At 40.1% G+C, this 13,947-nt stretch overlaps 1 protein-coding gene across 1 annotated transcript in view; it reads right to left on the reverse strand.

Annotated features, from left to right (window-relative positions):
- The window catches only part of cacna1bb (calcium channel, voltage-dependent, N type, alpha 1B subunit, b), a 163,862-nt gene that overhangs the window by 20,122 nt on the left and 129,793 nt on the right, over positions 1–13,947 (reverse strand). The window contains exons 31-38 of the mRNA XM_079659968.1: positions 12,089–12,172; positions 10,603–10,638; positions 8,636–8,746; positions 7,525–7,590; positions 4,381–4,472; positions 4,146–4,296; positions 3,385–3,512; positions 2,092–2,188 (exon numbers count right to left, since the gene is read on the reverse strand). Of these exons, the coding sequence (XP_079516094.1) occupies positions 2,092–2,188; positions 3,385–3,512; positions 4,146–4,296; positions 4,381–4,472; positions 7,525–7,590; positions 8,636–8,746; positions 10,603–10,638; positions 12,089–12,172 (765 nt within the window). The remainder of the gene's footprint in view (positions 1–2,091; positions 2,189–3,384; positions 3,513–4,145; positions 4,297–4,380; positions 4,473–7,524; positions 7,591–8,635; positions 8,747–10,602; positions 10,639–12,088; positions 12,173–13,947) is intronic.

A 13,947-nucleotide genomic window follows, 5' to 3' on the forward strand; every position in this document is an offset into this window, starting at 1 on the left:
TTCCTGAAGTCATAAATGGGGGTTTGTCTCTACCTCATCCCGTGAATAACTGGCTACTAGACATTACACTTTCAAGATGCCCAAAAACAAAACCTACAAGCTATAAAGAGGCTCACTAAGAAGTCAAATATTATGCTTTTAACCTCTGATCTATTTGTATTTATCTGTAACATGGCCCTGTTGTAGATGAAATGCACAAAACCCTGGCAGCACAAGGCCAGAGCGTCACAGAGGAACAGAAAGAACAACACAACAGCAGGTCAGAAGAGACGGTGACACACTGACAGAAGCCTGAAGATGTTTGACAGGTGGAAGCAGGTGAACCAGAGGTGACTGAGGAGGGGGGGGGGGGGGGTTAGGGGGGAAGGAGTGATTCTACCTTATAGGCGACTCGGGGCGGACATTTCTTTCCCAAACCTAGTGGAGGGGACATGTCACGAAGCATCTCGTACATGTCACGGTAAGTCATGCGGCCGCTTCCAGGGGGGAAAGATGGTAGGAGGAGGCCATGGAAGGAGGAATGGAGATTTCCGAGGTGAGGAGGGGGAGGGGGAGTTACATGATAACAGAAGGCGGCAAAATCCAAAAGAAGAAGAATGGGAGGGGGAAAAAGAGGAAAAAACAGAAATCCTTGTTAATAAGATTTCCAGGATATGATGATTTGGATACCATCCTGGTTGGATCCAAGGATTCAGGAATGGATCCCAAAGGAGGAGGGAGGGGGGAATGCTCCGGAGGACCCCCTGTGCATAGACGCTGGATGAAGAGGGGAAGATATGCATTTGGGAACGAGAGCGCAATTTATGTTAAAGCCACTGAAAATGGATCTTTTGAGTACCACACATTCACCCGGCTGGCTCTAGAAAGTTTACAGCTTTGATTCCCAGGACAATGGATTCCAGAGGCAACCAAGTCGGGATCTTCCTAAACCGCTCCAGCAAATATAATCCCCTTCCTCGCTGTGAGCCTTATATTTGCTATACTCCAATTTCCAATAGATTACTGTATACTGCATGCACTATTTCATGGCAAGAGAAGAAGAAGGATACCGACGTGGTAGGGCTGCTCAATTAATTAATCGTATTTTAATCGTGATTACGATTATGGCTTGCAACGATTACGAAAACAACGTAATCGAAATAAAACGATTATTTTTAAAATTATTATTACTTTTTTAAAATACATTTATTTATTAATTTTTTCAGTTGAATTATACTTAAAGTTCAGGGTAATCAACTGTTAAAAATATACTGTTACAAAAAATGTTCTCCAATAAATGGATGTTTTCAAAGTCAATGAATAATCGCATTTAATAATCGCAATTACAATTATTGACCCAAATAATCGAGATTATAATTTTTGCCATAATCGAGCAGCCCTACGACGTAGTGTATCTAGCTCTACTTTCAAAATATTTGTTTAGTTTTTTCCTTTCTCCCACTGAGGTTGGGATGTTTACTCCCAAGAGAAGGCTCTTATTGAGTTTATTTAGAGACTTGAGTGTTATGCTACAATTCACAAAACAGAAATGACGTGTTTGGAACATACTGAAATAATGTCTCAAAAGGAACTCAATGAATTATTGCAGGAGTGATTCAAGAGTTTTCTGTTTTTCTCTCTTTTTGCCATGACCCTGAGTCATTGAAATACTTAATAACCCCAGCTGACTGCAGCTGTTGTTCTGCTCAAAGGAAGAGCTGTAGACTTTCAGAGCCACTTTTAAAGGTTGTTTTTATTTAGTCTAAAGATAGATTTCCAGTGGAGTATTTATTTAGCATGCCCTCTGTTTCTGCATGCTAAGAGACATTAGTGGTGACCAGAGTGGAAACAAAGCGCACAATGCTCTCTTCACTACCCACTCATTTAAAAGCAGGGACATATTTTAGACATGGCTTGAGATGCCTCTTGTTTGAGGCTGACTTGCGGCATTGTTTCGTGCACTCTCCATGGTTACCTGCCAACTGGTTAGTGGAGGATCGATGTGTTTCAGTATGCATGTGTGGTCGGGTCATTCTCAGGGAATGAGAACACACTCAGTCCGAAACCATCACAGTCCCTTTGAAAAGAAAAGGACTGTGTGGGAGTGCAAACCTTATAAGCCACTCTGTTAGGGCACTTCTTCCCCAGGCCCAGGGGAGGGGAGATAAAACGCAACAATGTGTACATATCCTGATAGCATATCCTCCCGCTGTGAAAAAACAAGACATGTTCAACAGTTTAGGTCACAGGTTATTTCATTAATTGAATAATCTGTCATAATCAACGAATAAACATTAAGGTAGATATTTAAGGAGTTGCAGTACAAAGGAAACAAAGTTCATTTTGACTTTTTTAAAAATGTACTTTTTTCTCCACATTTTTCATTTTCTTTTTTTCTTAGGGTTGTAGCCATCAATTACAGCAGTGCCTTTCAGAATTTCCTTTTTTAAAAGAAAGGAAATTATATTTTTTAAATATTTTTTTCATGTGATAATATGTGGAGTCATATTTCATCCTTATTGTTTTTGTTTACAATAGTCAGGTATATTATGTGTAAACATGCTGGAATCATAATTTTTATATAACAAAATGTGTAATGTTAAAGTCCCCATTCAAATTCCCCAAATAGCTATGGAGTATACTTTTAAACTAAATAACTTTTGGATGAAGATGTATCAAATGTTGAAATCAGTTTAAACAGTTTTCCGAGCCTTAAATACTTTTTTCACTGACATATCAATGAGTAAAAGCAGTCGAACACTGGCTGAATGTAACTGTCGGCACATCTCTGAGACTAGCTCATTTATATTCAAAGGAATAAATAATAATTCCTCCCCCGTAATGTCTGTCAGGAGATGGCAATTTTGCATTTCACATCTCACACCTCTCTTGGAGTCCTGACTCACTGACAAGGCTCCTGTGAAAACTTAATGAGCCTTACATAATCTGAGACAGATTAGGCCTCACACTGTCTCAGGCAGAACTTGATTGTGCCTCAGTCCCGTTAAACACTGACAGTGTGCGGGGCAGAGAGGGCGCAGACATCAACCTTTATTCTCCCGTTAGAGGGATAGAAATGTTCCTCTTCAGTGACAGAAAGAGATTTGGAGCCTGCAAGCTTATAGGCAATGGACGCCGAGCGAAACGCTGGATTTACATGCATCAGTCCGGCCGACAGGGGGCTCGCCACCAGCCTCCGCCGCGCTCAGGCTTAGCGTCATCAATTCGCCGCCTCTAAAATGGGATTTCTCCGGTAGTCATCCTGCTGGAACTCGCAGCTTAGAGTTCCCCGTTGCCTATTACACCTCTTATAAACACAAACACCTTGCTATTTTGCACAGAAACTGGCTGATATTGGGGACTATACTGTAGCTGCACAGGTCAGAGGTGAGCAGGAGCACTTACCATGCAGCAGGGTCGTACTCCGCCCACACGCGGATGAATTCATCGAGGTGATGAGGCCCAAGGATGGAGGCGTCCCTGGTCAGATACTCAAAGTTGTCCATGATGACAGCGACAAACAGGTTCAGCATCTAGAGAATAAAAACAATAGATACAGTGTCAGATAATTAATAATAACAAGGACAATTGTTTCTACGGTAAAAATGAGACCGTTAGGATCATATTCATGTTTTTAGCCCCAAACCTGCACATTTGATCAGAGTCTACTAGATGTTTTTCTTACTTTATCGCAGGTATTTAAATCACATTGTATGATTTTGCCCATTTCTTTGAATACATTTATTTTTAAATAACAGAACAGGGAACTGAAAATATAAATAACCAGGATTTCTCAATTTATAAGGGATTATTTTCATTTTTTAAATCTCTTCAACTGTTTCCACTTGCTGAATTATTTTTGTCTATACAAATCAATTAATATTACACACAATTTTGATTAAAAAGTAAAAATACCTTTGGGGAAATGGTTCACTGTTAGCAGCTCATTTGCATTTTCATATTCTTTAACCGTTTGCATTTTGTAAGCTGTGCTCATTCTAAGCCGACCTTGTTTACTCCAATCAGTGTCTTCTCACAGCATGCTAAAGGATCATTTCAAAGCGCATAAAATCTGGGTGGAAATAGCCATTACATTTCCATATAATATTCAGTACACTCAGAACACGCAGTATGAAAACAGATGGCGTGTTTCCCTTCACACTGACCAGGAAGGAGCAGAGGAAGATGAAGGAGACAAAGTAGAAGTAGGCAAAGTCACTTCCACACTCTTTCCCCACGGTTCCTGTGAGGTCATCACACGGCCGGTTACTGAGACACGCCAACATGATATCCTGCCACGCCTCGCCCGTCGCACTCCTGAAACACACCCACAGGAGTTATCAGTTCATATACTGGATTTTTCAGACAGCAATATTTTTTGGAATCTAAAAGCAGGATTACCTGAAGAGAAGAGTCAACGCCTGGAAAAAGGTCTGGAAGTTGTTGTGCTTATTTATTTCGTTCTCATCAATCAGTTTAATGTTTCCAAACACCTGAAGAGGCAGGAGAGCAGCTGGTTATTGAATGCACCAACAATGAAAAGTCAACTGATTACAGAGTTCTGCCCACTCCTCAAACTGAGACCCAAACTCAGACCACACCCACGACGTTAAAGCGACTGGCTCGGAGCGATATACATATTTCCTTTCCAAAACACTTTTGGCTATTTCAGAGGACAGATTTCTGCATTTCTTTTTTGTCTCTGTTCATCTCCCTGATTTGAAGTGGGCGGGAGAACATAATGTCATACTTGTTTGCACCAATCAGGATCTAGATTTGTTTTAATAAGAATCTAATGAAAGCTGCCTAAACAGCTCTAATCAAGCAGAATCATTTAAAATACATCAAATCAAGTTTTATTTATATAGCACATTTTTAAACGATTTTTGGTCGAGCCAAAGTGCTGTACATATAATAAAAAATAACCTACAGTAAAGACACTTTACAGCAAATACAACAGTAGTTTGTGCAGAATATCAGTTGAGAAAACGACACCCTCTGTCCATTACACTTTAAATGTGATTGTTGCTTATTAATTCATAGCTATATAGTGCTTAAGAAGATTTAAACAAGGGACCCAACTAAGCCTAGTGTCCACAGATTTCAGACTGAAGACCCCAAACTCTATTCAATACCTACAATCATTTTGCATTTTATTATATACATTGTGTTCCTTTTCTTTTGTTTATTTTACAAAGTATGTTATGCCTATGGTAGCTTTTGTACGAACAGCTTTGGCTGCACGGTACTTTTAGTCATTAGAGAAAAGGGAAAATCCGTATTGTTCATCTGAATACACGTGAACTTCTCAATGAAGTCTAAAGTTGTATTTCTTAGATATAAATTCTATCTATGTATTATTTTCCTTATCTGTCACTCGTGCAATATATTCATTATCACAATGTTGTATCGTCCCAAAGTGGTCTCTTTTTAAATATTGATTTGCCCCTGGGCATGTCCACCCTGCTGGCCTGAAACCCCTGGCTGCTGGGCGAGGAGACGTCTGCCAGCCGTCAAATATGAATGTAGCATCTTGACCCTGTGCAGTACGACACCAACAACTAACTTCCTCTGCACCCGAACAGTGACAATGTAAGAGGAATGAAAAGTAGATTATCAGCTACCTGTACAAACACCTGCACAATCTTATGCAATCCGAGGCAATAGCCATGCAACATATACTTGTTTTGTGAAATATTTAATATTACATTTTCACTGAGACTGTCAGTATGTTTGGATGCAGCGCTAGCTTTTAAAGGAAATGTTTGTGGTGTTGTTCTGGAGGACATTAACGCTTAAACAACACTTTTATAGCAACACAGCCAGGGGTGGATCTAGACAAATAGCCTATGCATGGGGTGGCAAGAAGGTGGCAGGAGATTTTGAGGGGTGGAATCCCCTGGCAGAAGTATATGCTGATTTAATTGCAGTCATATCAATCAATGTTAACTTGGAAAGCCGCAATATTAATATTTTAACTGAATAACATTAGGTGACATTATTGTGGCACATCAGTAAAGCCTTACATATAAATATATAAGGTGGCAGACATGATTTAATGAATTTGAACTGAACAATAACTGAATGAGTTTGTTTCACTCTTAGACCAGCAGGGGTACCAAATCTATGAAGACTGCTGCAATAAGTACTTTAATTAACTGTCTCATCGATGTTTGTCTGAATGAATATGATACTATTAACAATCATATTATTCCCATCAGCTGTCAATCACTGTTATGATTCACATATTCATTTATTATTGAATAAACTATATTTTTTGGAGGAGTTAATGATGAATGTTCCTCAAGATGCTTGCTCATCCTCCTTCAAATTTGAAAGACAAGAAATTATATCATGTATCAAAATTCAAAAGATTCAAAGGAACAGTTCAGCGCCCCACGACTTTACTGCAAACAATTACAACCTTGATTTTACATCAGAAAGAACAAACATTAAAGAAGTGACTAACTGCATCAGTTAGGGATAAAAAACGTGTATTCAGCTAAAACATGTACATCGCTGCTGTAATTATCCAGTGGAAAGTCCTTACCTACTGGCCTAGTTAAATCAAAGTGGTTACTTTTTTTTGGCTGGGCAGTGTAGTTTTACACACCGTCTTATTTGACTTTCTCAGGACTTAAAACTTTTTTTTTCTCTCATAGATGTCCGATGAGCCACAGCTTTTCTTTCAAAACAAAGATGCCAACTGGGGTGGCAGCTGGGGTGGCAAGGCTATTTTTTAGGGTGGCAGTTGCCACCCCATGCCACCCTGGTAGATCCGCCCCTGAACACAGCAACAAAATAGCTAGCCAACTTTAGCCTAGTCGACAAGTTGTATCTTGACGTTCTATATTAATTATCATGGCCGCCCCTCCCTACAGGCCAATCACGCACGCTGCATGGGGCCCCGCCTTGCCGAGGGGGCCAAGTCGGCAACTGCGCGCACCACCCCAGCTGACGCGCGAACGCGTGGACGCGCGGGTGACAGGGGAGCCTGTTTTTAAAAAATGTTTTGGGGGGGGGGGCCCCATCACACAATCTCGCTTGGGGCCTCAAGTTGGCCAGGGGCGGCCCTGTTCATTATACATAACGTTCTTCTATCAGGACATGTTGTAATGTATAATTGTATCCTTTCTGGATAATGTGACCGTAGAATGATTTAATAGTAAAGGTGTAAGCCATCCCAGGCATCTCTGAGAGGAATGTTAGCAGAAAAAGGTAAAGACAGCTGTTGATGGGGTAACTAGGCTGTGTATCTCCTCCATACTGAACATCCATCACTGAATCATTACAGTCTAATCCAATCCACTTTATTTATATAGCACATATTCAAACAGAGGGTTTTACCGAAGTGCTTCGCAGTAGACATAACATTATAATAAAATGTAATATTACAATAATAGATAAAAGGCACACATATGAATAGATAAAAAGGCACATAAGGTCTATGGACAGAGAAATAAAAGCGTAACAATCGACTAAACATAGCTCAAACTGACTAAAGTCTAACTTCCTTTAGTCCAGCTGCTCATATTCACAACTCACCTGCATTCCAATGATGGCGTAGATGAAGAACAGCATGGCAATGAGCAGGCAGACATACGGCAGAGCCTGAAAGCAAACAGATGAATAGAGTTAAAAGACACTGAGAGACACACACAACCTCTTTCTTGATCTTTCCGTCTGCCTCTGCACACACACACTCACACATCGAATTATTCAAAGAGGACCAGTGTAAGATTGTACAGTCTTATTTAACACTAGAACCGCCAGAGGTCGCTGTATACCTAAAACTGCCAACGGGTCACATTTACCCGCTATTGATTTTCAAGGTACAATGTTCTTTTATTTATCATACAGACCAGTGAGTTTTGATCGCACAGGGATGAAACTTATACGTTTCTTGGCGATTTTTGTCAATCTGACTTCATATTGACAACTTTTAACAACAGAGGGTGCTACATAACACACTTTCAGGAAAAGCCACGGACTGGGAGACTTTAATATTTTATTGAAAAAAAGTTACATACAATCAAAAAACAGCTGCGGGTAAAATTGACCCCTTGGCGGTTCTAGTGTTAAGAACCAGCGCAGTCAACCTGACCTGCAAGGTCTGTTTTTTTTAAATCAGATATTTTTATCTCAGCGAGGAGGACGCGACAATTTGTTGTAATTAAAAGCCACCTATTAACACTCTGCATCTACTGTCCATTTCCATTGGGCTTAAAAGCTCTCACCACTGACATTAAACCTGCTATAAATTCCTTCGACCGTGCCCCGGCGCTCCGCATTTAACTCGACTTGTCCCAGAGGATTTGGAGAGCGAAGCGGCACTCTGAAAAAATCCCAACTACTGTCTGCAAAGAGCTATTTAGATCCATTTGAACATAGCAAGTCTGCTTTTAAAGTGCGTTATACCACAGCTTGTTTTTTGTGTAACATCATTTTGTTCAACCGTGAATACATCTAAAACACAAGCTCAACATTATAACCTATTGAATAACATTTGTATTCCACTTGTGTCTTTCCTGACTGAACTTCTCTCATCGCTTTTGGTGGAACACCTCTTTTGAAATCTGCTACATAAATCAATCAAGTTTTACACACATATCAAGAGGCACTGTTAGTCTGTGTGTGTAGGTAACTGTGTGTTCACCTTGAAGGACTGAACGAAGGTCCACAGCAGGATGCGGATGGTGTATCCCTGCCGCAGCAACTTGATGAGGCGCGCAGCTCTGAAGAGCCTCAGGAAACTCAGGTTGAACATCTTATCATGGGAGGCAAAACAAAGACAGTGTGAGGTAATTAACCCAACATAAATAGGATCTGAAGACACAAAATAAAACTCTTGGAAACAAAACAAAAAAAGGTATAATTCAAAAGCAAAAGAAACACACTCCGAGTTTGTACAGATACAGGTCTGCTTCAGCCACTTGGTCTTGTATTACCATTTGCTTATGGTTGCTAACGTTAGCAAAACAAAGTTAGATATTGGAAATGATCTGAGGCTACGTGCACACTTAATCTTTTAAAGTTAGAAAACAGCATTTTCAAACCCCTAAAACATCAACTACTTTCTTTTTTATGTATCACTGCGCAGAAGGAAGTGCAAATCTATTGACAAGTAGCTTATGACGGCTAACGTTAGCAAACCAGTAGATAGCTATAAGTAGTGACATAGTTAAGGCTACATGCAGAGTAATACTTGTACTATCGCTTAACCCCTAAAGCATCATCAAACAACTCCTTTCTTTCTAATACATCACTACACAGAAGGGAGTGTGCATCTTTTCAAAATTTGCTTATGGTGGCTCTTTTTTCAAGTCATTAGAAACAACTTTCTTTCAAATGTATCACTCAATTATTGAACATTAGGTTAATGCGCACAAGTTAATGGTTGAAGTATGGTATAAAGAAAATAGTTCCTACATAAAAAATACAAACAACAAGGTCGTGGATTATTTTTGAGTAACCTGCTCTTGATTTCAGGAAAGAGATATTGCTGTTGAGCTTTTCTAAACTTTATTTTTATTTTTTACCACAAGCCAAGTGCCATCAAGTTTTACTGTATTGGAGAGAAGGCAGACATAACTACGACCGACACCTCCAACACTCTGCAACTCACCCCAAAACTATCCAAATTAATAAAAAGCATTACACAGAAGAGGACATTTTATTTTAGTTTTCCGGTTTGACTGTCACTTGTTCTTTATATCTACAGTCTATGGTTCTGAACAACATGTCATCCAACAGATGTAGACTGTATTTCTAGGCTCTAAAAGTATTGTTCAACAACCAGTCAGACATGGTAGTGATACTGTATATAATACAGTGTATACATACAATACAATGTAATCTACTTTCAATACAGAACAACCAGACTAAATGACTTGTTAATAAGAACATCTTCTGCATTTAACTTCAGCTCTGGTCTACGGAAGAGGATTAGGGCCACATGATTTTTTTTTTTGGGAGTATTTGAAAAAAAAAAGAGTCAGAATTCTGACTTTAATCTCAGAATTCTGACTTTTTTCAGAACAAAAAAAAACATTTTTTTCAAATCCTCCCAAAAATAATAATAATGTGGCCCTAATCCTCTTCCGTACTGGTCTAACTGAAATTGCTCCAGATTTTTATGTCGCTTTTAAACCAAACAATCTAACAATTGAATGGTTTTTTTTCTGTAGGATTCAGTAGGTAGGCAATTTAAACTGTGGGAGAAACAAACGCACTCTGACGGGGGAATTGACCATATCAGCGGGCAACAAGAAAAGCCACTTACCGTCTGGAGGTGTCAGATGTGACAGAGGGGGCCGAGTGAGGGCACAGGCACCAGGACACACACAGCAGAGGATGGAAACAGCGAAAGAGAAAAACACACATCAGAGGAGAGACAGAAAAGAAGACTAATGATCACATCAACAAGAAAGTCAGACAAAAAAAGAGAGCGCTTTTTCCACAGAGAAAGCAACAGAACATAGCCCTCTATCTCCACAATCAAAAACTGTTCATTCTCCATCTGATTTCAACAGAGGAAACTAAATGCTGCAAATGGTAACAGCAATATTTCTCCGCCTGAAGTCCAATTGATTGATTTGCATTATTTCATTTCTTTTCACTTACAGTTTTCTCTGCTGAGTTTGCATCTGAGGACTGAGACTGTGGGAGCAGAGAAAAGTGTGACTTTAATAGTTGTGGTTTTGCAGCTAAAGTGGTTTGAAGAAATTGGTTTTGTTTGAAAAAAACAACAATCAAGAGACCCATCTTGAATAACCACAACACATAATACAACACACATAAGTCCTTAAACAATAAGTCAAATACGTGTTTGCAAGAATTTCCAAAATGTGTCAATACTTCAAAGTTGTTAACGTCTTGATCAGCTTTCTGACATTTTACAAGTAACAATTGATCAGTCAGGCTAGAAATGACAGAAAAACAAACAGATAATAAAACTAATCATCACTTGTACACTTCTTCTACCTTCCCATTATGTTTTAGCTACAGAGGGTAAAAGGCTTTTATTTGAAGCAGGTTTTAGAGTGAGGCCAATTTCGACAAACCATCAGAATTCATTGTAAATTAAAGGTCCCATGTCATGCTTTTCCGGTTATTACCCGCCCCCTTGTGTGTTATGAAGGTTTTTATGCATGTAAACGGTCTGCAGAGTCAAAACCCTCAAAGTACACCCTGTAGCGAGTAACACAGAAAAGACCTCCCCAAAACGCCTCGTTGGAGATACGTCACTTTCCATTGATTCTTCCGGGTAACTCATGTCATGCGTTACCCGGAACCAAAGGGACCAATCCGTGCAGCCGTTACGTTACGTCCACGGAGCCGTTACGTTAAGCCCCAGCTGATTGGTCCAAATTGACCAATCCACGGACTTCCTCAAACACACACTCAGTGCAGGCAGCTCTGCTGATCTCTCCTCCCTGGCTGCAGGCTGATAACAGACAGTTGGGATCGCGGCGAAATTCTCTCTGCAGACCCATTCTCACAGCGTTTATCAACCTTTTTCTTACTCAATATCAAGCCACACTTATTGGTTTTACTTCGGCTGTGACTTTGCGTGTGCTCAGGGTGAGTTTGGCTGTGTTTCGCTGTGTATCGCTAAACAAGGAAATCACACCTCCACGGAGCTCAGCGCGATTCACAACGTCCCGACCAATCAGAGCACACTGTGCTCACAGGGAGGGTGGGGGCTGGAGCTACTGGAGCTACAGCGAGCCGTTAAAGGCAGAGAGTGAAATTCAGTGAATACACATAGTTTACAGAGATGCTGTATGAGAAACCAAAGTGATTTTGGAAAATTGCACAATATAAATATATTCTAGTAGACCTCAACAATGGAATTATGATCAGTGGAAAAGGCCATGACATGGGACCTTTAAGTTCATGAACTTAGATTTTACATTTTACAAAGACCCAGCCATTATAGGGGACCTGGCTTTTATTTGATTACGTCCTTCATTTGAGAACTTTCAGTAAATCTCCTTCCTGTATCCCAGCATGCTCAGCAGCTATAAATATGCACTGACTCCTGATCAAATGTACAAAGTGACAGGTAGAGACTGATGTATGTAACGCAGGACAGAGGAGCTCTTACCTTAATCTCTGTCACCAAGATGTCTGTGATGCTCCCCAGCACGGTCACAAAGTCAAACACGTTCCACGCTGCTTTCAGGTAGTTCTGAAACACAAGATGAGTTCATTCAAACGTTGTTATGTTTCTGAGTGTTTTCGGCATTCTTTGTTGTGCTTTTCATGTTTTAATTAAAGTGTGAAACTGTTCAAACTAGGGCTACAGCTTTGATTTGTTATTTTTGAGCAAGAAATGACTAATCTGATCAAATAGTTTGTTTTGTCACACAACACAATGACTGCAATTATGAAGCAGTACATAATCAGCGTACTGTGATAAAAAAACATTAGTTTAAAAACCTCAACTATTAGTTGATTGTCAAAATTGTTGCCGATTATAATTTTTTCGATTCTATTAAATTACTTTTAATCAAACCCATGACTTTTGATGGCTTCTTGACCTCAGACATTTTTAATAAATATTTTTTTCAAACTTTGAATAGTTACCCATTCTATCTATTTTTAATCACCGTTTATCAACATTTCGGTAGATTTCATATAGAATTAGATATAATTAGTGTCACAAAACTGTCTTTGTAAAACAAAAGCACACAACCTGTGCAAGAACTTCTCATATTGCAGTTTACAGTCTTGGAATTTTTTTACATTTACAAATGTGGAGATGCAAAAGTTGCATGGGTTTAGACTTTAGACAAAATGTCGATAGATGGAAAAATAATATCGCAAGAACAAAACAAAATAAATAATAAATACAAACACACCAAAACACACAGAGCTCTAGACATTCCCTTGGGCACACTTATTTGTATGTGCATATACAAAATAACAAATGCTGAAACAATCCCCTGCATAAATAAATATCCGCCTGCAGCCTGGCTCCCTGCAGACCGGTCAATCCTCCTCCTCCTGAGGCTGCAGCCGAGGAGCAGCAGAGTGTTTAGACCAGCTGATGCGAGTCCATCCGTCTGGGCTTAACAGCTAAACAGGTGGAGGCCAGTGGTGTGTGAGAAAAGCCATTTAATAAATGGGCCTGGTAAATGGAACGGAGTTGAAGATGAAATGCCTCGCTGCGGGCCAGACGGCCCCATGTTGAGGGAAGATTTATTATTTCTCATCCCTTCTTTTTCTTTCTAGTCTGTCTTCCTAGTTGCTGAATTTCAGACTTTAAACCTTTTACCTTGACCGTTTAGTGACTTCTCGTCCATCCTCTGCAAAAACCTTTTGTACTTTAGCACAGACAAAATCACAACCCCTCTGACATCTCTTCAAGTGTGACTAAAGGCGCGTTCACATCAAGTACTTTTCCCATAAAGGTTCCTGAGAACTACGATTTAGTTGCGTTCACACCAAAAAGTCCCAGGAACTAAATTAGTCCCACTTTCGTGGGAGAAAAAGGTTCCTGTGTCTGATTGGCTGGGCGGAATGCAAACCACGCCCCGTCAAACTCCCAAAAACGTTTGTGAAGCCGCCTTTTTATTATCCTCGCATTGCATTATTAGCATTAGCATTAGCCCAGCGCAGAAACGCAGAGAGACTAACTTATGACAACACAAAATAAAACATGGGAGCGGTGGAGATGAGGAGGTGTCTGCGTTCTGGCCATTTACTCTGGGACTCCCAGCAGCTTCTACTGAAGCCAGTCCCTAACTCCGGGGACTTCCGGCCGGGGATTTTGGGCGGCAGTATACACCGTGAAGTTGTTTGCGGCCTGCCAGTAAACCCAAAGCAGAACAAGAAGAAGTGACGTCAGCGGCTTCATTTGCCTAATCCACCCCCAAGAACTAATTTCCGGTGTGAACGCGATCTGTACTTAGTTCATGAGAACTAAAGAGTTCTCAGGAACCTTTGTGGGAAAAGTACTTG

Source organism: Notothenia rossii (genome assembly GCF_949606895.1).
Source record: "Notothenia rossii genome assembly, chromosome: 11".
In the NCBI taxonomy this organism is placed as follows: Eukaryota; Metazoa; Chordata; class Actinopteri; order Perciformes; family Nototheniidae; genus Notothenia; species Notothenia rossii.